General features: G+C 41.3%; 2 protein-coding genes across 7 annotated transcripts in view; both read left to right on the top strand.

Annotated features, from left to right (window-relative positions):
• LOC308190955 (uncharacterized protein) overlaps positions 1 to 19,823 on the top strand; it is a 74,813-nt gene extending 54,990 nt beyond the window's left edge. The window contains exons 7-9 of one of the 6 annotated variants that reach the window (XR_013947590.1): positions 5,079 to 5,313; positions 7,165 to 7,249; positions 7,379 to 10,473. Coding sequence is in view for 2 of the 6 variants with exons in the window: in XM_080582787.1 (XP_080438913.1) it covers positions 5,079 to 5,262 (184 nt within the window). In the remaining 4 variants the exon portion in view is untranslated. The other 5 variants (XM_080582787.1, XR_013947591.1, XR_013947592.1 and 2 more) reach the window with 5 other exon arrangements.
• Positions 19,298 to 23,007, top strand: LOC308190954 (uncharacterized protein; the record flags this gene model as incomplete). Its single annotated transcript, XM_080582786.1, has 3 exons — positions 19,298 to 19,434; positions 19,563 to 19,670; positions 21,171 to 23,007. The coding sequence occupies 3 exons, from the start codon at positions 19,298 to 19,300 to the stop codon at positions 21,295 to 21,297; spliced, it is 372 nt and encodes a 123-aa protein (XP_080438912.1). The 3' UTR covers positions 21,298 to 23,007.
• Between the last annotated feature and the right edge of the window lie 1,773 nt (positions 23,008 to 24,780).

Here is a 24,780-nt window from a genome sequence, read left to right as displayed (position 1 = left end):
ATTTTAAATTATATTTTTTCAAAATTAAATATCTCAGGTGTTCACAGTAATTACTGAGATAAATGAAGAAAATTAGTCCCTTGCAAAATGTCATTCCCACTCTCCTTAGTTAGCCTTAGCCCTCAGCCAAAATTTTTATCCAAGTTATATGCCACACCCCAAAGAAATACTAAAGTTTTCTTAAGAGAAAAAGAATGCTTTGGAATCGCCGAAGTAAAAGGTTCCAGAATTATCTTAGTGATTGAGTCATAAGGAAAATCACTTAGACATGGATGTATAGAAGTCATAGGGATTAATACAGACCTTGCGTGTTTGTAGCTGTTAATACTTCTACGCCACAGGCTCCAGTTCTGCTGTGGAGGTGAACAGATGCCCCAAATGCAGAGCGTGGGCATGCCGAGTACCGGAGATGTCCAGGTTTAGCCTTGGTTCTGGTCCCTGATGCTCTGCCCCAGTTCTATAGTTAGCCAAATCCAAGCTGTAGAGCCAAATATCTCAGTCTCCTGAACTGACACTGAGACCTCGACTACCCAGCTGGCCCCTGTAAAATCCCATGCCGTAAAAAGAGCCAGGATGGGACTGTAAAGAATGGAAAGGAGGTTGTTTATTATTGCCACTAGTAGTAAATGAAATCCATCGTTTCTCCACAGAATTTAGCATCTGAGTAAACATGCTCTGGGTTATCTATTGTCACCAGAGAGAACCCCCCTGGACTGGACAAAGAACTTTGCAGGACTCTTGCTTGTTTCTTGACAGTTTTTGGCATTACAATGAGCCATTTATTTTCCAGTGGAAAGTTTGAAAACGAACACTGATAATTCTTAAATGAAAACATACAGTTTTAAAAATTTGATTGCTCTGTCCCTTTACCCCATATTCCTCATCACTTCCAATTGCAGATGGATACCAGTCAGAAACATGCTTTTGGATTTGTTTTGTTTTGTTTTGTTTTTTACAGATCTTTCTCTGCAGTTTATTCTGAGACTTCCCTGATGGATGTGACAGAAATCTGAAAGCTGTAGGTTTTATTTATTTATTTACTAAGTTGCTTTGCTGTTAAGCTCCTGGAATGATCATTTGCTTTACTCTGAAGAGTTGTTAATTATGTAGCATTAATTATACATGGTTTTAGAGACCACAAACAGTTTCCTTGCACAATGGCCCCTGTGGTAAAGGGTAGAGAAGCCTCGTCATGGTACCCGTTAGCACTATTTTAGCTAAGAAGCTGTCAGTCTCCATTATAACCCCCATTATTCAGGATTTCTGAGCAATCTATAAATATTTGCTCTAGTACAAAAGAGCTCAGCTGAAGAGCTCCTATTTTTAGCTGGAGGTTAGTTTTGGTTGTTTGTTGTTTTGTTTTTCCATCTCCTTTTAAAAAGATGCTCTCAAGGTTAATGGAACCATAATTTGACCTTCCTTTATTATACTGTGCCTGCTTGCCCTCTGCTTGTATTTCTGTATATATGAGTATTCCCCTGACAAATGTGTCACAACATGAGTCACTGCAAAAGATGCAGACGGAATAACAAAGTTCATATTGGTAGTCTGTTCAAGACTGAATTCAGTAGTAGTCAGGGTACAGTATATCTTCTGTCACAAGGTTTTGAACCTTTGTTAGAAATAAAAAGTCCTGTAATTAATCCTGTTAATCCTTGATTCCTTGCTCAGTGGACTACTCATGCGATGGGATCTTCCTATGCTGGCCTAAATGCTCAGTGAATGGTGTAGTCTCCTGCCCTGACCCAGCAAAGTGTTTTAACAGGGAGAATAGCCCTTGTGGCACATAGGTTTGATGGGCTCGTGTTTTATTAAATGGTATGTAGGTTCTCCCAATGAAGCTGTAGTGGCGTTTTATTCTGATCGTTACTACTATAGGAAGTCTGTTAATGAGAGCAATCAGAATTATCATCAATCACAGTGAAGTGAACTGAGCTCAGCTGTCCTTATTATGAAAGGCCCAGACCAGGTGCTTTAAAGGCCAAATCATATCTCATAAACTCCTCTGGTAAAGAATGCAGCACATTGTGATTAGTGTTTATTGGTGTTCATCTACACAGATGGCATCATATACATAGGTATAAACACAAAGAGGAAAAAATAATGTTTGGGCTTTGCTCATCCATGTATCTAATTCGAGAAACTAAGGGGTTGGCCTTTAGCTGTTGAGCTTTTTGTTTTCAGTGTTGAATTCTACAGCAGGTTACAAATACATACTAAATCACACATTGAAAAAAGTGTTGCCAAAGTCTCACCCATGGAAACTGAGAAGAGCAAGAATTATGGTTGCAGTGCAATCTGAATTTGGCCCATTTGGGCATAAAGAGTAGAATAAAGTCTTTGTTTGCTCTTACAGTTCCAGTGCACGTGACTGACGAGACAGATGTCTAAAAGGTACAGAAACCAAAATCATCTAATTTCATGCTTACAGCTTCCCTGAGCCTACTAGCGGAGTCTGTGGGAATGTGAATGTTCTTACTTTCTGTAGATATGGTAGGGAGTACTAGGCAAATCTGACATATGGAAGTACATAGGACCACACAGGATGCACCAAAAGTTGAGAATGGAGCCAGCTGATGTCATTGTGTGGCTGCTCTCTATGCTTTTCGAAAAGTTGTAGCAATTGAGGTAGGTTCCTGATGACTGGGAAAAGGCAGACATCACACAGATATCACTTCAAGAAGAGGATCCAGGGAGTTACGGGTTGCTCAGACTCCCCTCAGTCTGTGAGAAGGACAGGGAAACTTGTGAGGCAACATCTGGAGTACTATGTCCAGTTTTGGCCTCTCCAGTACAAGAAAAACATTGATATACTGGAGTGAGTTCAATGGAGGGCCACAAAAATGGTTAGATGCTTGGAGCACAAGACGTTTGAGAAGAGGCTGAGAAAGCTGGGTCTGTCACCTCCTGGAGAAGAGAGGGCTGAAGAGAGATCTTAGTGGTATCTACAACTACCTATACAATAGAGAGAAGATGGGGTCAGACTCTTCTCAGGGGCGTACTGTGACAGGACAAGAGGCAACAAACAAATGATGGAACATGGGAAATTATGATTTCATATGAAGATAATACTTTCCCATGAAGGTGGTCAACCGCTAGAACCTGTTCTTAGAGGACTTATAAACTCTTCACCCATGGGGATCTTCAAAATACTGCTGCATGAGCCACATAAACCTGATTTTACTGGATCTGCTTTGAGCAGGAGGTTGGACTGGAGACCTCTGGAGTTGCCTTACAACCTGGATGATTACATGCTGTACTTGAAGAAAATAAGATACTGTCTTTATTTCAGTAATTTCATGGGACAACCTTAAGTCTTGTGATTGGAGTTAAATATAATATACTCTAGAGTTTTTCAGACCTCCAGTTGATCACATCTGAGTTTCTAAATTTGCTCTCTCATAATAGGAGAGCAGTTGCTTTCTTGGAATTGTTTCAGATGGTGGCTAGCCGTGGGAGGCAATTGCAATGACACAGCAGAAAATTGTAATGAGATTGTCACATGTAGAAAAGGTTTAGTGATCGCAACTTAGGTCATGGCCAGACTTGACCTCAGAAAGTCTTTTTTTTAGGTTCTTTCACCCTAATCATTCTACAGCACCCGGTTCATCACAGCCTTTCTGGAGTTCTGCAACACGGCAGCTCCACTGTTCACTGTAAAGTTTTATCAGTGTATATAACTGGAGCACGCTATTTAGTCTAGCGAGCCCAGAAAATGCCAGACACTTGCAAAATTGTACACTATTAAAACCATATGTGTAACAGCTTTTCAGTGGCAATTTAACTTTGTAATTTTGTAAAAGGACTTAGGCTGGGTTTATACCAGTAAACTAAACATGCACGGGAATGTTCCCAGCCGTTGAGGCCAACTGGCGAGGAACAGCCTGCATCTATGCTGGTGCACTGGGTTTGCCTGTGCTAGGTGGCTGCAAGCAAAGTGCTGCTTGGGTGTGGTTCCTGGCATACTCCAGCTACCAAAACAGGTCCAGAAGTTGCTTGGGGAAGCACTAGTTGGAGCAGGCTACTTTCATGCCAGGGAACTCTCACTGTTTATTAGCATAGGTAACCGTGCTGGAATTTCATAGGCACATGGTGAGCGTGCTTGAATTTACTCGTAGAGTTTTATGGTCTAAGGCAGATGAGCTAACAAAACTTTGTGATGAGAAATGAAGGTTTAAACTCTGGCTAAGGACCTATTCCTGAGACATCAAGTACTGTCAGATGATCCGTGTGTTCTCCCAGTACTAGCCTGCTAGAGACTTCTTGCAGGAAAGGCTCAGCCTTTTGAGTTGGCTTCCATCCCTTTGCCAGAACTTTTGTAGTTACAGCTACTTTAATGATTTTCTCTCTGGCAATACCCAGTACGCTGGGCCTTAGGTCAAGAAAGTGTTAGTGAGAAAATTTAAAACTAAATTTGTTTTCTGCTTCTGTAGTGGTTCTCACCATGAATAAATACATGTACAGAGTCTCTTGCAAGAAAATAGAACAGGCATGAGAGCCGAAGCCTTCTCTGAGACAGTGAATTCTCTGTGACTTCAGCCAATACTGGTGAAAGTGTTTCATTGATCGTCATGCAACATCTTGAAAAATCTTTTGTGCTATAAACAAAATGTATGTTTCATATATCTCCAAATGATAAACCTAGAAACAAACAACTCTTGTTCCCAGTGTCATGTAAACCCAACTGAGCGTGCACTACAGGCCTTGGAAAGGCTTCAAGTTGGAAAAGTTAAAGCCCAAAGGAGTTGTTCCTTTCTGCTATATATGAGTAGAACACTAGCTTATGCCTGCATAAATCTAATCTGCAAAATATGTACAATTGGAATGAACGTGGTCAAACAAGGACAATAGCTATTCTTGAGAAGGAGGAAACAATCAGTGCTGAAGTGGAGCAATTGCTTGAGTCAGTCAAGACATATATTTCTTTTATGAACATTTCTGTTAAAAGTATGGAAGAAATCCTTCTGTTTTTTGATGGCTTCAAAAACAGCCTACAGAGAAGGTCAGGCCAATACTCTGAGGATGTTGTTGGCACTATGGCTCCAGTGCCTGCATAAATTTCTTTCATTTGTTTTCAGGTATAAAGGACAAAAAGCAGATGGCGGTGGGAATCTCTTGGCTTTCCTCTTTCCCTGCTTGCAGAACGCATCCATGCAAGACAGGATGGTACCAGAAGGTGACACACGTTTTCCCTGGAAGGACTCCTACTGTGGCAAACTGACAGTATCTGCTGTGGTTGCATTATGCTGCCTTCACAACTGATGGGAATCCCTCCTGGGACTGCAGGAACAAAGTCACTGGAATAATTGCCAGGTAGAGCCTTTTGATTTTCAGTATGAGGGCATTTTTACATCTGGCCTGAGAAAGTATGTCAGTAGTCTTTCAAAAACTTTCATTGAAAGCTTATGTGCGTGTCCAAGGAGGCTCCTAGGGAAGCATCCCCTAGACTTTGCTCCAGGGTACCCTCCGTGGGCAGAAGGCTACAGAAAATTGTTTCAGCTGGTCACAATGGTTGCGTGAGGACTTATATTGAATATATTTCAGCAGGTGGCAAACACTGGGGCTGCAAGGTTGTATAGGGTCTTAAAGCTGTTTGGTAGGCCATGCACCACACTCTGCTGCTGTCTCTTTAGACATTTTGTGGACTTGAAAAAGCCCATTGGCTCGGAAATTTGGAATCATTTCTCTGAAGCTGAAATCAGTCAATAGACTTCCACTTGAGTTCTTGTTTCCTCAAGCCTTTACCCCCACATTCAGGGACAGGAGCAATGTTACCATGACACAGTAGATATCTCACAAAAGTTACAATTTATCTTCTGCCAACTTGTTTTTGAGACTGGGATCAAATTATAACACAATTGTACAGGATAGTAGCAGTGATCACCATTAGACCATCTAATCTTTTTTTTTAAAGAAGCCACATAATGCTGTTCTTCAAGGCTTTCTCCATACATGCAAGGAGTGAAAGAGTTTAGTTCTAACTTGTGGTATTTTTTTTACAAGTTTTAAGCTGGTCTTCAAAAGTGATCCCTTTTCTCCCTGTTTTGAGTTAATGAATTTTAACTTCAATACCACACATAGTTCTGATCACTCTCACCAAAGAAAGGTGAATTGGAACTGGTAGATGCAAAATAGGGCAGTGAGAAAGATCAGACGGACAAGGATCCTGCTTTACAGTAGGAAATTGAAGGGAAAGGTTTGTTTAACCTTGCAAAACAAAAGCAGAAAAGGGATATGTTTGCTGTCTGGAAAAGTATCAGGTGGGTAAATACCAGAGAGGAGAAAAGGAGCCATGGATGCTTCAGAATACAAATGACCAGGAATAAATTCAGGCTTGAAATCAGAAAATGGTTTCTAGGCATTCAAACAGTAGTCCCACAAATGGGATTCGTGACTGCTTTTAAGATAGAACTTGCTGTGGTTACAAATGGGGAAGGCTGGTGTGGTGCTTTTATTAGCAGTGGGCTAGACTGAATGACCTGGTAGGTCCCTGCTAATTTTGTCTTTCTACCATTAATGCGTTGAAAAACTATCTTGGAGATAATACTGCGATGACAGTGAGACACACATCCAGCAGATTTCTTCCTTCCTAAGCAGTAGGTTCTCTTCATTATTTTAAATTGTCTTCTGCTATGGGTTGCAGCATCTCCTGGTTTGACTGCTTGCCTTGGGTAAAAGGTCCTAATCCTTCTAGAGATGGGCCTGATACATTCTGAGGACAGCACTTACCTGTTTCAGGGTAAGTCAGACAGCAAAGACAAGCTGGGAGGATTTTTTGGTCCTGACCCACCTCGTCTCAATGAAGTCAGATCCAAGAGCTGGGTCCCATAAAGACTTTTGTGGGAGAGAAACCTTTTTTAGTCCATCTTCCTTGGGTTAGCTTTGCAGGGGCAAAGAAGCTGCTCTGCTGAGTTGGCCAGTACAGTTGTAGAGGAGGAGTAAAACTGGTGTGAAGAAACCTATTGCAGAATGCACTGTGAACAGATACTCCTGGGTATTTGAACAGATTCCTACCTGCTCTAGCACTGATATTTTTTCCAGCATGGTTTTCAGCAAGCAGAATTACTATAGGGTCCAAGCAGCAGCATCCTCAAGAAAGCAGTTCTTCCGTGCACCTGAAATATTCCACACAAGGGAAATTTGGGATTACCTCTTCCCCTGCAGATCAAGCCGTGCTGTTGAATTTCCAGCCATAGATGATGACAAGACAGATTATTTTGTGTTGTGGAAGAAAAACAGAGGTAAAAAGGTAAGTTGACACAGGCTGAAAGAAATTAAAAGAAAGTAGATCGTATACACGGGAGATTTGGGTAGCCCTAAAAAGAAGACAGATGGGTTCCGGTAAGTGACAGTCCAATTTCATTTGATGTTCCTGAAGCTGTGGGAAGAAATTACCCTCTTAATGTGGAGTCAAGGCTCCTTGAAGTGGATGAGAAAATTGTCTGAATTACACCCAGAGGGTGTCAGTGCCACAGTTTGGCAGAAAACCTGGACTTAGAAGATGTGAAGACTAGTGCCTTTCTGTGGAGAATGGAGCTGCTCTGACTCACAAGTAATGACCAAGCCGTGAGCAAATGAGATACAACAGACCTGTATGACAGATTCATTTCATTCCCTGAACTTTGCTTGGGGGCTGGAGGTGGAAGAAATGGCTTAAAGCACTCAGTGGCAAAATAGCTGAAGAAAAGACCTCTGTGATGAATAAATACAAATTCTAGCAAGTTTTTACTGTATTTTTCTTGCTCCATTATTATTTTGATATATTTGTTTCTTGTAATCACTTCAAGGAGAACTCTTTCCTAGCAGAGATTTACCAGTGATGCTCTGACATCAATTCCCGTTTTGCTCTGGAGCCTGTAATAATGGGCAACAGAGCTGCAATCATGGACGAGTTAATAATGACAGGGATGGTTTGGAGATGTTCAAAGGAAAAGGGGAACCTCAGGTATAGTGGTCCACAGGTACAGCTGTTTTGCACAGCATGCTCCCATAGTGGCAATTCTGTGGTGCAAAAATAGCCCTGCCAGTCTTGAAACTGTTTTCATGAGCACATGTGTTGTAAATGTGCCATGGGCTGTGGGTCGGTTAATCCATTTGGGCAACACAGAAACTAGTAAGAGAACAGAGATCAGAACAGGTTACATGATACATTCAGACATGACCTGTCCAGTAGAAACAATGCCCACACAAGTCAGTGTTCCAAGAAAATAGTATTGGCCAATTTGGGATATGGGAGTAGTATCAGGGTATAATCAATAAAGCCTTCATGTTAATGAGTTGGAGAATGTTTGTGTCATGGGGCATCTCAATGCTCCCAGCCTGCCCCAAATGTGTAGTAACCTTCCATCACCACTACTGCCTAGATCAGTGGTGTACAGGGAAAAACGGGCCAGCTAAATCTCTCACAGGTCTAAATTGGTCTTGTTTTGGAGCACACCATATTAAATGATCGGTGAGATATTTGGCCCTGAATGCAGTTTATTTCCTTGCTTGCTTCCTTGCAATATCGCTCCCACATTTTTTACTGTCTGTCAGAACTGTGATACCTCTCCTTGCTCCTGGTGCTTAGATAATACAATTTTATATGTAGTTCATCCAATCCACCTAACCTTTATTTTATACTAACCTTTATACTTTTAGTTTATACTAACTGTACATAACCTTTTTAGTTTAATATGCATCATGTGACAGATGTGAAAAAACAGTCCTTTTATTTTACTCATCTTTAAGTTCAGATTTATTGGCTGTCAGCAAAAATAGCTATTCTTGCCCTTGTCTTGTTGTCTGGTCTTTAAAACAGGGATAAGAAAGGTGAAGATTCAGATTTACTTCACAGGAGTTTTTGAAGGTTAATGTAATTAATATTTGCCAAATATCAGCTGGAATGCGCTAGGGGATTGCAAGGTCTTCCTGCTATTCCAAGTGAGATATCTGGTGCCTAATAAATACCTGCAAATGCACAAAATGGAGCCATCAGAGGAACTTTTTTCCTCTGGCTTTTATTCATCCAAATCAGCTTGGGATCCTCTCATCCCAACTTCAATATAAAGGTTTGAGGAATATATGAAGCTATACTGAAAAATACTTGTCAGCCAGCTGCTGGTGGTGACATCAGCTTGGCCTGTAACAGGGAACAAAGCATGTTTTGCTAACTCCTGCTAAATAAAGCCGATGACTTGTCATCGTTTTTCCTTTTTAAAGAGCAGATTTCCTTATGGGAAAAAAAAAAAACACACAACACAACACCAAGGCAACCAGTCTCATTCCAGTACTTTCAGGTTCTGTTTTTATTGCTCTCAGCTCTCTCCTACTTCCAATTATTTATGGAACAAGCTCTGAGTCACATGGTGGAGCCGGAATGATCCAGGAGTTTGTTGAGCAAAGGGAAACAGGAAAAGAAGGGCCTGGCGGTTCAGGCAAATGACATCAGTGCTTCGGCATCCCGTCCTGGGCCTTGAAAAACTCAGCGCTTGCTGCTAGAAGCATTGTGGAGCAATACTCAGAGGCAGAAGCGGTTTGTTTTTTTGGCTGGCCTGCAAAATAACACTAGATGTGGTCTTGCAAGGTGTATGGATAGCGATGAGTCAAGTGGGAGATACGGATATGTAAATTATAGCAAGGGAAATAGCTGAAAGTATTTAAGAAAAAGCCCATCAAAATGGGCGATTGTGCATCTGCAAAAAGTACAGAAACTGTAAGGAGTGTCTAATCTTCTTTATATTTCTTAGTTGATTGCCAGCGCAGGTTTGCTTGGCCGGATTTTCTTATTTTTCCTTCTTGAAAGTAGGGATTATGCCTAGGTGACAATTCTTGTGTACTCTGCAAGCACAAAGCTAGCAAAGCTTATTTATTTTCCAGGATAATGAAAAGGAAGCTGCCAGACACTCATCACAGCCAGATATCCTTTGTCCCTGGGTTCTTGAGACTGTGCTTCTGGTACCACATAAGAGATTAGCTGGAAAATCTTGAGATGCTAAAGCAGCATGTTTGCAATGACGTATTTGCCTTTCAAAGTGGGGCTTTGGCTTAAGGACCACTCAATGGCATAGCTGATAAGACTCGGTGAAATCCAGTACATTGCTATAGCTCAGTACACAGTGCCTAGGACAATGGCTATCTCTGTAGCTGCTACAATACAAGAACAACACAAAAATCTATGGCAGTGCCTGGTTCTTGGGATGTACGTTGATGGAAACAAAATCAAGTATATGTTCATGTTAAAATATTTTCTTTTTTAAACTTTATTTGCATAAATGTATGGGGCACCAGCACTGTTATTCCATTATTTGCTTACTCTAGTCCAATGTGTAGTTTTTAAGGAACATGTGTATATTTGCTGTTAGTAATGACGTTTTACTGACCTACTATCTAAGAAAATACGCCTTGTGACAAGCTGGTGAAAAACCATTTTGTAAAAGAACAAGCTCAAAATACAGAACGTATTTTACAACCCCACATTGGTTCTGTTTTCTGCATTAGGATTTTCTTGTTGGAATGACTGAAAGAGCCCTGGTTTAGCCTCTGCAGCATGACCCAGGTGTTCAGCTGTGTTCTAGAGAGAGCGAAACCAAAGCGTGGAGCACTAAAGACGACGTGCCACTGCAGGCCAGGGATGTGCACGCTGCTGCAACCACTGCTACTTTAATGCCTGTCACTCTTCCAGGCCCTGTATATTGCCCTGGGGGAGTGTGGTGTGGGAAAAGGTACAGAAGAAGGAGGTGTAGGCACTAAGCCTGCCCATCAGGTATGTCATTCCTCCCTAAATGTGCTCATTTGCAGTAGACACGAGCGGCAGATAAAGCGAAGCAGCCTCAAGCTGCCCAGCCCCATGCTGCTGGAAGGGAAACAGCCACAGCAGAGGGGCTGGGCAGGTTGGGTAGCAGTGTGAGGGGCAGAGCCGCGAGACCACGTCAGGAGGAAGGAGGGAGAGCAGCAGCAGGCAGCGATAATGATGGCACAGCTAAAAACCTAACTCCTCAGCGGGAAGGCGCAAGTGCAGGTGTGAGAGGTGAGGCCATGATGGCTCGCAGATGACCTGCAGTGGCCACAAGTGTGTTTATTTTGGCCAGTGAAGCTCTCTGGCCCTGCCTGCCAAACGTATTTTAGGAAGCTGGTTGGTGCTGAGGCCCCGCCATCGCCGAGGCAGCCTCTGTGGGGAGAGGATGCTCTTGCAGGAGGAAGGCCTAGTGAGGAAGTTGCGGTGCTGGACCCCACCGTCCACACCCGTTGGCACCAGAGCCTCTCTGCTCTGTGCCCAGCAGCGGCCACAGGCACTGCACTTCCTCTTTTGCCTTTAAGATGTGGTTCAGTGAGGGGAAGAAAAAGGTAGCGCAAGGAGAGTAGCAAATGTCTTTTTTTTGGAGGAGAGGTGAACATCCCCACGAGTCCTTTCCCTGCTAGCAGCTTCAGTGCTGCTGCAGTGGGCACGGCTGGCTCGGGGGCACAAAAATAAACGTGTGATTCACTCGGAGGCAATCTCAGGAATGATGAGTGTTTAAAACAGCCTTAATTAAAGCCTTATATTTTGTCAATGAAGGCGCGTGTTCAGATTACAGCAGTCCAGGTTAGCAAAAGGCTATACAGGGAAACACTGCAGCAGCAGACGGTTTTGTGTGTGGGAGGGGAGTTAAGATGTTTCCTTGACAGCTCCAAGAGTTCGCACAGGAGGACCAGAGAGCGCTCCCACAGCAGCAGTAGCCAGTCAGAAACCACCAGACCTTATGTGGGTTAGTCACGTCAGGTCACAAGATGTGACATTAACTGGTGACTCTTGCACATGCTGCAAATGGCTTGTTTTCCTATGCGGAGAGCAATTCATTTCCTTCTTTCTTGGGAAAATAAGCAGACAAAAAACTGTTTTGATTGGATACAATATTTTGGCAGCATCCAAGCTTTGTTGAGGCATTTAAATGTGTTTGAACCTCCCTTAATTCCCTTTCAAAATCACATTTGGTCAGGTTTCGAAATAGAAAAAAATGATATTTGAAGATGTCCAAATAATGATTTTGGCTGTCCTATTTTTTCTCTCATTCTTTTAGCTTAAACTGTTCTGTGATTTTTGTTCCAAATGTGTAGGTCACTTCTCTCCCCCAAGAAACTTCATGAATATTTGTTTTTATAGTTATAAATATAGCATGTTATATATGTGTAAATATTTTGACTATTTTAAACGTAATACGTGGCCAGACCAGGTGTGAGCAAGCATCATCATCATTCCTCTGCTTTAGTCACCTTTTTCTGAAGAGGAATTCAGGTTCCTATGCGTGCTTCATGCTTTTTTTGTCTCCAGCAAAATCAGCCACTGTGAAATTCCCAGGAACAACTGTCTTGGTTCTTTGCTTTAAAAATCTCACACTTTGCCGATAAGTGACTGTATTTCCAAAGAGTCTCCGTTTTTTTTTTCTTTTCTATAAGGAATGGTAAATAAGGCTATTTCTAAAGAACTCTGTGGGCTCACACTGACACCAAACTTAGAACTCTGTCTGCAAAATCTGTTTCAGGGGAAGCCCCTAAAAGCAGAGCTATTCCAATTATTATGAAACTCTCATGAAACAGCCTAGTTCTGACACAGGCGGAAGGTCTGACCTGTATTTAAGACTAGGTCTTGATATGGAAGCTGGACGTTTTCAGTGGTGTTACAGGTTACATTTTGGGTTTTGCTCTAACAGCACTTTGAAGGAGGAGACATAACTAAAGGAAAAAAAAAAAAGCAGCAAATAATTATTTTGCATTTGAAGCCTGCCATCCAAAGAGAACTGGATTTCGCCTTGAATGTGTACATTATTGGAGGAAATATGTTCTGAGTTAAAGGAGTAAAATGTGTTATGAAAACTGAAGAATATGTGGATGTTTCCTGTAAACAACAGTGTGAAAGAGGAGGATAGAAGTTGAATGGTTCTTGTGTTTTCATCCATGGCCCTGGCAGCTGAGAAAATAAATGGCTGATTTAGTGAAGCTGAAGTAGGTTGCAATAAGAGAATAATTGTAATTACCATTGGAATACAAAGCTTCGACACAAGGCCAGTTACAGATGTCCTGTAACACCATGACTATTTTTAATTACTTTGTATGTGGGAGAGGAAAAAATGTTCTATTTGGGTGTATCGTCGGCATCAAAAATTCAGGAAACATTAGCGACATGACCCTTAAGCCAGATTTGAGCTTTGAGCTTTGCCCCTTTCTCTCGGACAGTAACATGTGACTTTAAAGTATTTCCTATGGTCTGGGTTTTTCGTTTGTAAATGCATTATAGACTTTTTACTGCCTCCTGGTAGCTTCAGTTTCATTCCCACAACTCTGTTAGACACCCTCTGTATTCCTAGAAAGTACATTTTTGCTTTGTATGGGTGATACGTGACATCTGCTTGAACATGGAGGGTAGACAACCAGCTCAGATGCCCCAAAACTGAGTTTCTTCAATCCCATGGAAATGCCTGTAAGAGAACCAGGAAAATTCTTTTGTGGGCAAACACACAGATATTTTTTTCTTTGTTTCATTAGTTCATGCATGTTCTGAAATTTTTTAACAGGAACATTCAGAGAACTATTTTACTTCCCTTATGTGCCTATGCTATAGTGCTGTCAGCAGACACAGTCCGGCCTGTGGATTAAAATAACAGAGGAATATGAGTGCATCAAGATCTCTGCCTGAAGTAGTGGCCATATAATGGTGTAGATGAAGATCTGGCTACAACTTTTCAACTTTCTTCACCAGCACAAATTCATATACACATCCGTATTGAACAGCTACGTGCATGTAAAGGAAGAGTTGTTAAAAGAATGTCTGAGGTCTTGTTATGAAACAACAATTCCCAGGAAGTGAGAAGATGAATGCAATAAAATAATATTCTGACCACTCTACTTCCCAAGTATTTCATAAACATTAGCTTGTTCTCAAAACACTTCTATGAGCTACAGAAGCTTCATCCCCAGTTTACAAAAGAGGGATCTGAAAGGCAGTGAGTTGGAAATTTCAGTGAAGCTCCTGACTATCACATACTTGCCTTGGCTCGATCCAACTGGCTTTCTCTCCAGGCACTGAAACATTCAATGCTTCATATAAAAACTACACTGTGGGCCTTCTGAGCCTGCAAAACCAGCGTCCCCAGTGCAGCCATGACTGTTATAACAATACTGACCTTTTATCAGGTGCTTGGCAGCCATTTAAGTTTTTAAGTAATTTTTCTTCGCGACATGGCTATGATAGACTGATCTTTGTCATTCTGAAGCTTGTCCCAGAACATTTTGCCTACTGACTACAGGTAAAGGCATCCTAGGTTAGTGCCATCCCTTCTTGCCAAGCAGCAGGTTGCTCACAACAATTCTCACCTCAAATCTGATATTCCCTTGGATGTACAGTCAGTGGTATCCTTCAGCCTTTTCCCAGAACTATATAATTAGAGCAAATATAGTTGATTCAAGTTAACTCACCTGTTTGGGGTTGGATTTGTTTTATATTTGTTTTATATATTTGTTATATGGGGCTATGTTTTATAGCAAAGTCCCTACCCACAATAACTTTGCCATGATTTGTTTGGGACTGGAGCAGAGTTATATGACTGCAATCATTTTGGTCTGGTCCTTGTGCTCTACAGAAAACGACTGCTTTGGAACTGCGGAAATACATGAAACCTTCGTGAAAAGTTTATTTCCCAGGGAAACAAGCTGTATTCTGGCAGTTTCACTTTTTATGGGTATTGTTTGGCTTTTGCTGTCATTTTTCTGTTGAAATTAATCCTTTCCAAGGCATGTGATACCTCTTCCTCGTGGCATTTCCATTAGCAGGATTGGCTTCATTGCCTCAAATGGCCTTTATTCAGGACTTCAGCATATGCTTGAAGTAATAGGATGCTTTGAAAAAAGCCCGGGCCTTTATATGAAACTGTCGCCGTATCATATTATCTGGTCCTTGTGCTTCACTGCAGTCCTGCATTACGTGTTTTCCCGATTACGGCCTGTACCTTGTGAATGCACATGGCTGAGGGTGTTCCTCTGAGGCAACAGCCTGCATCTATCAGGGCCCAGCATTTTGCAAAGGATGTGTTTTTATACTTTCTTTTAGCAGGGCTTTTGTACAAGAGGCCTCGAAGGGGCTTCGGGCTTCCACTGACAAACTGTGGGCAGTCCTCCAATGTTTCATACAATTACTGGGAAACTTGTGGGGGGATATTTTATTGTACTTCTTGCTCTTTATGTATGACCTGCAGTAGAAGAGCCCTGAAATCATGACTCTGTGGAAGCAGTGCCTCTGGAAATTGGGACCAAATTCCTCCACAAAGGTAGCAAATTTTCTGTAGTCTGAGATGTTTTCTCAAAAGAGTTTTGAGACTCATCTATTATAAATCACATGCTCTGGCCATTTTTTCATGTTTGAAGGAACATGTTTTGTTTTGTTTTGTTTTGTTTTCCAACTACAACCATTTTCTCAAAACAGCCATGCTTTGTTTATCTTGCAGAACTCTCCTGACATTACTATTTCATGTTTTATTGAATAATCTGCTCACCTAAGTGACTAAATTATTTCTCATAAACCCCCTTTTTCTGTCACCCAGACACATAAAGGAATGCTTTCCAAGGAGTCTTTGGAGACAACAGGGATATGTAAAGATATTTAAAGGATAAATGAAGATAAATTACATTTCCTTTCCAAACACTTGTAGCTCCAAAGTAAATATTCTGTATTATTACTAGTTGGCTCACTATTTGAAAAGACCACTCTGCCTTTATGTTTCAAATCCAAGTGGATCTGGTGGATAATAAGATAATTAGCACGTGTGTTTCTGAAGTACTGTCTAGCAGGTTTATCACTTAGCCAGTGGTTTGTTCCCCCTACCATGGACGAATAAAGGGGAGAATCCCTTAGAAAATAAAGAAAGGGTAGATTTCTAAGGTTAATAGTGCTGACAATAAATGGGGGCCCACACTCAGAGTTTACTCGTTATTGGGTGTCTTACCAGTTTTTGCAAGGCCTGTGTGATGTGGACAACTAAAGTTCACTTCAAGCTATGACTCAACTGAAATCCCCTTGCACGTCATTGAGACTTTATCCTCCAGACTCAGTCACTCCGGAAAATTACATTTAGGCCTCTTAATGCCATGGACATCTACCTAATTACTTCTTAAAACAAATAAATAAACAAATAAATAAATAAATAATAAAATAAATAATAAAATAAAAAAACAAGACTGTGGTGCTTTCCTCTGCTTTTGTGCTTAATCCTCCCTCCTGTAATTGGATCCACTTGAAGTTAATTAAGTTCTTGGTGCAAATTATGAAGCTGCCTCAAAGTTTATATTAGGCTCACAAATAGCAGCAAGAGTAGGTAATACTGATGACTCCTCCTTTTTGCCAGCGGGGAAGATGTGTTTACTACAGGCTGGGAAGGCAGCTGAACCCCTCCAGGAGGTAATGTCACTCAGCACTGCTCATCAAACTTGGCTCTCCTGACTCCTGAGCCATTCCTGTGGTTACCTGCACAGGCTTCCTCATTGTGTGCTCGCTTTGATGCTAAGAGGCAGTGATAATTGCAACGTTGTGAAATACTTGGAAGATTGGCTTGGCTGAAGGACATAAATCCAGAAGAGGAAATTCTGGGAGGATGAATGATTTCACAGACCAAAGGCTTTGCATGTTGACATGATAGCAATAAAATTTTTTAACTCTGAGCATTGCAGTCTAAAGTGAAAGGAAACCCTGGCAGTCTCTAATGATTGATGCATTTAGACCTTATTGCTTTCCCTTTGCTTCACGGTCGGTGCAGAGGAATGAGACTGGCACCAACACTATTCCTCATGAGTCAAAACAAGAGCTTACTTGGCAGCTAAACCTGTGAGATCATGGAAGAGTGCAAGAGCAGCTCTGGGTTATTATTTCATTGAGCTGGCAGATGCCAAGAAGATCACACGATACAATTATCTCAGCCTCCAGGTAAGAAGCAGGCACTTTGACTCCCTGCTGTTGACTGCATAGTAGTAATACTGACTGGAGACAGTCTTTTCTGATTTCTTTTTTCTTTCTTTTTTTTTTTTTATATGAATTGTGGCATGAGTGCTGCATCCTGGTGGACCTTCTACACTATTTACTTGGCTCTGAGTCACTGAAGTTAATTTAAAACAGTAGGCAGAGAAAAAATATTTAAGAACAGAAGCTATTTTTCTTCACTTGACAACTGTTGCCCAAAAAAGTTTGACATGGTCATGCTGTTTCTGTTTACCTGCAAGCCTCAAGTGAGGGTTGTGATTCTTTGAAACTTATATGAACTCCAAATGAGAGACATAGCAAGCAAAAAAATAAAAAATAAAAATCACAGAGGTTTGAAGAGATCAGATTTTTAAAAAGCTGACTATGCATTACATGGGTTTTCCAGCACCAGTTAACAGTGATTTAGTTGACTTCTGGGCAATGCAGAGAAATTAAAACCAAGCACCTCTCAAAATTCTTTCTGCAGAGTTTCCTGAAGTCCTTGTAAGCTGAAGAAATTCAGCTTGGCTGACCCAGAGGTCTGTGCTGCTGATTTTTATTATAGTTGTCCCTTGTGACTCGCTTTCAATTACAGGATTGCTGTTGTCACTGTAGCATTATATTTGCCAACACTGTACGATGCTCTGCAGACACTGCAGTAAATAATATAATGGTAGCCAAACTCCTTTCCTCAAAGGTTAGTGGTCTTGAACAAAAAATAAAATTAGCTAGAGAAGTAAAAAATCAGCACATTTAAAGACTCAGCCAAGACAGCGGTCCCAAATGCAGTTCTGACTCTTCCTTACTGTAGTACAAACAAGCACTTTATAGGTCTTCTGATAACCTGTAGTGTAAAGTTAATTGTGTGTGTTGTTACTGAGATGCAATTTCACATTAGGCTATGAAAATCGTATTAAGATTTTCCTAATGAAACTGGCTGTGGAAACTCCTTCTAGTTCTGTACCTTCACTGACGTGCGTGAGTTAGGAAGCTGTGGGTGACACAATGAGAAATTTCTTTTAGATTTCATTTCTGCCTAGAGAAATTTAGATGTATTTAGTAAAAACTTTAAAAATAAATTTAGTTAAAAATAGTAAAAAATTTAGTATTTTGTGGAAATATTGATCTATCTGTATTGGAAAAGGAATGTTCAGGCTCTTTTTAGATGTTCAGGAGCAAAGAATAGTTGTTTGTTTTCTTGCACAGAAAATATGGGATTTGTGGTTAGAATCCAGAGCCACAAGGAAAGTGTCCTCCGAAGTTAAAGGTGTTAAAACTGGGAAGAAAACAAACAAACAAAAAAGAAAACTGGGTGCTGCAACACCTCACTGTTCCCCCATGCAGATCATTCACTGTGGAGAGGACAGTTCAAAAATTATGTGGCTGTACAATATCATGACTACAAATGCTGTCACTGCCAGTCCTACCTTGTGGTCTTTGTTTTGTGCTGAATCACTACTGAAAATACAATGACTCCTGCTCTGCCAGAAGAAGCACCTGCCTCCCCTGGCCCACAGCGGTTCTGCAAAACAGAAAAACCCGTAAGGCTGGAGGACAGGAGCTGTGGATGAGAGCATTTCCTAGAAATAAATATTTGAAACCACACAGAACAGGAGAGACAGCAGAGAGGAACCCAAGGGAGGAATTAATACAAAAAATAGGATTTCTCCAGAGTTTAGTTCTCATGTGTGTTTCTAGATTTGTTTCATCAAAAATCTGGATGCTACGTAAACTTCTTTACATAAGTTTATACTACCCAAGTGTTAACTGTATTGATTTGGAAGTGTTTATAGATGAACCACAAGGATGTCAGCAGGCTGATATCTTGTTTTCATCTTCCACAAGACAGGAACCACCTGAATAAGCCTACAGCAAAGGATTTGGGAAGGATGTGATCTCGAGTGCCTGATCAGAGGCTCATGTCAGAGGCCGTATGTCAAAGACTGCTGAATGCAAGGCTGTGCAATGCACATTTCTTTTTGCTTTCTTTGTGGAACTTCCTTAAGAGAAATGTCACAGCTCCCCGGGGGTGATAATTGTGAAATTATCCAAGAGAGCTGGCTGCAAGCCAGAGGAGGAGGGGAAGGGAAAGACCCCTGCAGCAGTGTAAAGTATACCAAGAGGAAAAGCTAGTACAGCAAACACAGTGGTGGTGTGGGCACTTACCCTGTTGTAGGGGCTCCACACTAGGATCTCGGGCAAAATGTGCAAGTTTCTCTTTCGTTTTCTGCCTCAGGGCAGGAAAGCGCCAGGAAGGTGTGCAAGAAATGTTTCCCTGGTGGAGGTTTTTTAAAGAGATTACATTGCCTGGGGAGAGCAGAAAGGCTATTTTAGACCATGGAGGACCAAAACGGAATTAAACCCGGAGACAGAGAGAAGGACTTGTTGTGGACTTTCGAGGTCGTCTTGAAAGGCAACCATTTTGGGTTGGAGATGCGAAGACAGGAAATCGTGTCTGACTTTCTCCAAAGAGAGTAAGCATGTAGCTCAGAAGAGAAGTGGGATACCTGCTATGGGTGAAGAGGAACCAAAGAGGGCTCAGAAGGGCAGTGGGACTATACTAATAATTCTTCCTTTTCTAGAAATCTCCTTTATTTTACAGTCACAGAAAGATAGCTGCAACTTCTAGATGCATGGGGTCGCGGCTTGAAATGAACACAGTTATTTTTGTGTCATCTATTGGGCTCTACTTTGAGAGCTTCCACATCAGGTAAATGTAAATTTGGGATGGGTTCGGGAGAGGAGATGCAGCAGTCCTAGATATTAATGCCTGTGCCATATTCTGTAAAATGTAGTCATTCTGATGAAATCTGCTGTCTTCATTTGTCCTACACTGTAGTGCCGCATAATGAATTTGACATAAGAGATGTTTGGAAATCAGTCTTTAATGGAGACCTGAGATTTCTAGATAATACACTGCAGCAGAAACAAACTCTGTGAGGGACTGTCAACACAAACAAGACATCCACTGAGGTTACCAGTGAGACCTGGTGTAAATACCATTCCAGCAAATTCAGAGGAAGTTACACAAAGGCTGTGCTTTACCCTGGTTTATGCAAAGTCTTCATTGTGCCTTATTCAGTAAACTTGAAAATGTCTCAGGCAAAGGAAAGAGGAAATTCCACATTTTCCGTTGCAGCACAAGGAAATAACTGTAGCTTGCCCTGAAGAAACCTTCAGCAAGGCTTAACTTCACTGAAATCAGTGGCAAAACTTACATGATTTTGTGAGCTGGGGTTTCACATCTGGTGTTTTTCTTCTTGGCAATTAACCTCTCTGACTTTCTGTGTCATGCCTTAAATCTTGGTCATGACTGCACTTCTCTTGCCTCCAAACTGGAAAGTGCTGTTCATGGGCTGATACATTTATTGCAATTACTTCCTCCCTATTTTGCATAGAATCTATTATTTTTCTTACCTTTTGCTATTTTCTTTTCCCCTGGAGAGAAGGTCAAGTTGTGCACTGTACTTCTTCCCTGTTGCATATATGCGTGTATTTTCCAGATGTCGATCCCCAGATGCAACTGATCATTCCAAGTAGGACCTGAAACTCTAAGAAGATGGTCTATTTCTTGAAGCTGGAGTCTAACTTGATAGGAACCTTGACACAGGTCTGGAATTCTTTGCAGAGTGGCTGTTGCCACCTCTGAGGAGTTTTCTGGAAGTTTTTGTCAAAACTGACCTGGAACCACATTCAGATTTAATCCTTGATTTCCGTCTCTACAGCTCTGTGGCCTTGGTGAGACTAGTCAGACTGCAACAGTTTGCCTTAAAAGCCTGTTAAGAAAAACCATATCTGAAACAAACCCATTATTTTGAAAAGGCTTGTCATTTTATATTCAATCACTGGTGCTGGCTCTTCCTTTGCACACAGCTGTCTCATCGTGTTATGTATGTGTACATACATCTGAGAGGTCACCTACTAAGAACTGACATAACTTGGTTTTCATTTGAACTGCAAGGTTACACGCTTTGTTGCTCCTATAGGCTGTGTTTCATTGCACTCAAGAGAATTTTTGCATTACAGTAGTTCTTGTGACTGCAAACTTTCTGTATCTCTTACCATCCTCTTTTTCAGAGTGCTTGTCCCACGGCTGCCTGCCAGGGGTTGTGAGTGCTGGTGCTTTCTCATATAGCAGTCTCCTCTGTACTTTCAGTGTGGGGAGACCACGTGTGTTTTCCCTCTCACTTCTCCTTTCTTCTCTTCCCAGCTCCATCCTGCCAGGGGCTCGTGATGGTCCCAGTTCTTCTTTACCCCATTTAACCTTTCAGAGCGTCACCTTTTCCGTTGCATCAGGAGACCACCTGGGAGGGAGCAGTGGCAGAGTGGAGTATTAATGCCTGCCATTCTGTCATCTGTGCAACTGCAGATGTGGCCCGGCCTGCCAAAAAGATACCACCAGTTCTGTTTCACATCATCTTCTACATGCTCAGCAGGGAACCTTAAACCCACTTCAAACCAAATCAACAGGTTTCTGCCCGTAGATGTCTCCAGCTTTCCTTAAAGTGTTAGAACTGATCACGCTCAGCAGTGATGGAAGTTACGGAATGCCCAAACACATCAGGTGGAACATTTGAAGCTTGGTTCTGTAGTCCATTCTGCATTCGTAGCTCTCACTTTTGTCAGCCTCCATTACTTAAGATATCTGAGGCCTTCATGGAGAACCTTTTAGTTTTAAAGCAGCAATAAGGAGTATGCAGTAATGCATATGGATAAGAGGTCTCAAAAGGACATGTTGAATATATTCAAATAAATGCTTCACTGTTAGTAAAGTTTTCAGAGAAGGCATCTCCATGGTCTTCCTCTGATATCCTATAACTAAACTATTCCATTTATGTTTGCTATAAAATTGTAGCTGAATGTTCAGGTACCAAAAATACCATTTAATAGTTTGTATTAACCTTCCAAGTCTTGTTTCCTATGGGTTTCCTCTTTCCTACTTTTCTTACATTGTAAGTTTTGCTGACCCTTTACATTGTGGAAATTACCAAGTCCAGGTTTGCAGTTGATGTGATTTGCAGTTTTTCAGCTTGCAGAACTCCCCAAAGGCAGTAGGCCAATATACATCAGTAAAAAGAGACCTTTCTTATCTTTCTTTCTTGTTCAGATTCCAAATGCATATACCAGCAAGCCCAGTGGAGATATTGTCCAGTATTTCCTATCAAAAAAATAGCTTAAGCTTATAACTGCAAATTAGCTTTACAAGATAATATAGTGGTCATGTCCTCTACCGTTAGATTTTTCAGAACTACTGACCTGAAAATAAGCTCTTTTTGGATCAAGTGTCCAGAGCTGCAAGCTAAGTCTGCCACCATTGAAAGCCCCAGAGTACCAACCATCTTTGGTGGCAGCAAGTTTGAGCTGAACTTGTAAAAGGTTGTTCTTAACTCCAAACCTTTCGTATTATTTTATTTTCATGCTGGTTTAAATTGTATGGTATGTGATGGCTGGCTGTGAATTATCTGAGTTGTACGAGTTTGTCAAAAAACATTAATTCATCTTTTGCTAGACAAGAAGGAAGTGACATAGCAGCTATCAAAAAAACTCCCAAACCTGTCCTTGGAGAGTGTCCTTAGGAGAACCCTTTTCAAATGATAAAAGTCTGGTTTGTATATGTGCGAAGTATTTCTTTTTCTTCTTCCCCTCACAGAGGCATTCATTATGTCTCAGCATGACCAGATTGGTTCTGTGCTGCACTCCTGGTGCACCCAAATACCGCTGTTGTCCCCAGTAACCAAGAGTTAACTTGAGAATAGTTTTACTGATGTACGTGGGCCAAATCCAGTCATCCAACATGGGACTTTAATGCAATTCCATGGATACATGGAATCCGCTCGATTTGCAGAGTTAAAGGCTGAGTCTGACTTTGAAGAAGTTCCAGTCTCCTTTCCAGTGCTGGTAACCATCACGTTCTATGAGGGTGGGCTTACATCACTGCTGCTGAAGGCAGAAGTCCCCCGCTAACCTTGGCCGAAGACATATCAACCCTTGAAGTTTCAACCGTTCTGTTAAATTTATTGGAAAAATAAAATTAAAGAATGAGCAGAGTCGAATCTCTTTCTTTATGGAGCTGTTCACACAGCCAGGTAGCTCTATGCCTGGAAATGCCACATCTGACTCCCATAGAGCGACTCCTGATAAGGTGTTCTGCCAAGGGAGCTCTTAAAATGTTTATGCTGTTACGGACTGCTGACTGAAAATAGATTCATTTTCTGCAAAGATGAATAAAATCATGAAGGGAAATATATTTCGGGTAGTAAAATGCTCTTAAATGTCCTAGATTTCAAATGGAGAAGATGAAACAGTTAGTGTGTATGTGTGTGTGAAGAGCTCATAATTTCCTCTTAGGGTTCTTTTTAATTCCTGGTGGAGAGAATGGAAGCCGGTGTTGCTTTCTGTCTATTACTTGTTATGTTCTTTTCCTGGAAAGTATTTTGGATGTGAGAATGAGGAGAAAATGGATTTCAAACCAACCAACCGAATACAGAAACTCGTTTTTCTGCTTCTTTTTGTAACCCATCTCAAAATGTAAAAGCAGACAAATGAAAGTGGGAAAAGTTTCAGTGAAAACTCTTCTTTAAACACTTTTCTTTGGGTCTGCAACATCTGTGTGGGGTGGATGGGTGCTACTTCTGTGTGAGGAAAATACTGCCTTTATCGTCCTTTCTGGTTTTGAAGGGGTAGGGCTGTGTAGAATTTACCACACAGGAGGGTGTTATTGCCCAGAGCTGAGCACAACTGAGAAAATAATTTTGACCTGCTATATAGAAGTAATGTCTAGACAGAGAGCATTTGAAGTGCTTAAGGGGAAACTCGGAGTAGGAACCAGTTATGACAAACTGAGCTTTTGAAGTGACAAATAGAAGCAAACACGTATAAACTTAAGATCTGATAAAGCAAATGGGAGATTTGCTGCTGACTAAAACAAAATTAGAATACAGGATCAGTCCCAGCAATGAAGCCACTAAATTAGTGTGGTTTGTTTCTGCTGCCCTCCTGTTCCAAACATGAGCCAGATGCAATTGCTTGTGGAGTCATGCTATGAAACCAGAAAGGTGAAGCCACCTTTTTTACAAACACAGGCTTTCTTCTTTTGCCTGATCCAGTTTGCAATTTGGTCTGACAGAGAACTGTTTAGTCTCTCAAACAGTTTCACCAAGATAACCTGCAGATTAATGAACTGCTACATATCGGCAAAAAAGGACCATAGTGTCCTAAACTTGGCTCTGTTCTGCAGACAGCATAAGTGGGGCTGTATTCCTGGGGTCCTGAACATGCTGACATCTGGAGTGTTTTGACTTAGCACAATTAAATGCATACTTCATGGTGCTGTGCATTCTAAAGACACCAAAAGAAATGTTGCCCACGTCTGGAGAAATTGAACTGAAGAGTGACTTCTGACTATCAATGCTTCTAAATTGTTAGAGGTGGGAATATGTTATTGGGATGAGATTTTTGATTAAGGAACACAGTTATCAAAGGCAAATGTTGTAGCCAAACTGGCCATTTGTACCTGCAAAAAATATCCTGAAGTTCAGTAGATCACATTTAAATTCTTGATCTGAATCAGAGCACTCAGGCTTGGTCTCTGCTAACCCAGAGAAGAGTCTTTGGCACTGATATAAAATAAGGAAAATACTGAAGCATTGGAGTTCCTTAGACTAGAGAAAACCATTTCACACAGAATACGAATTAGAAGAGACTCGTTAAAAGTTTCGGGAGAAACTCTCTTCCTGGGGAGAATTGGAGGTAAATCTTTATTCTAGTTCAGAGTTTTATTCTGAATTAACCTTCTGGAGTGTCTGTCAGTGTTGTACTCA

Source organism: Anser brachyrhynchus, assembly GCF_964034855.1.
Source record: "Anser brachyrhynchus genome assembly, chromosome: 2".
In the NCBI taxonomy this organism is placed as follows: domain Eukaryota; kingdom Metazoa; phylum Chordata; class Aves; order Anseriformes; family Anatidae; genus Anser; species Anser brachyrhynchus.
This window is presented reverse-complemented; position numbering and strand designations above follow the sequence as displayed.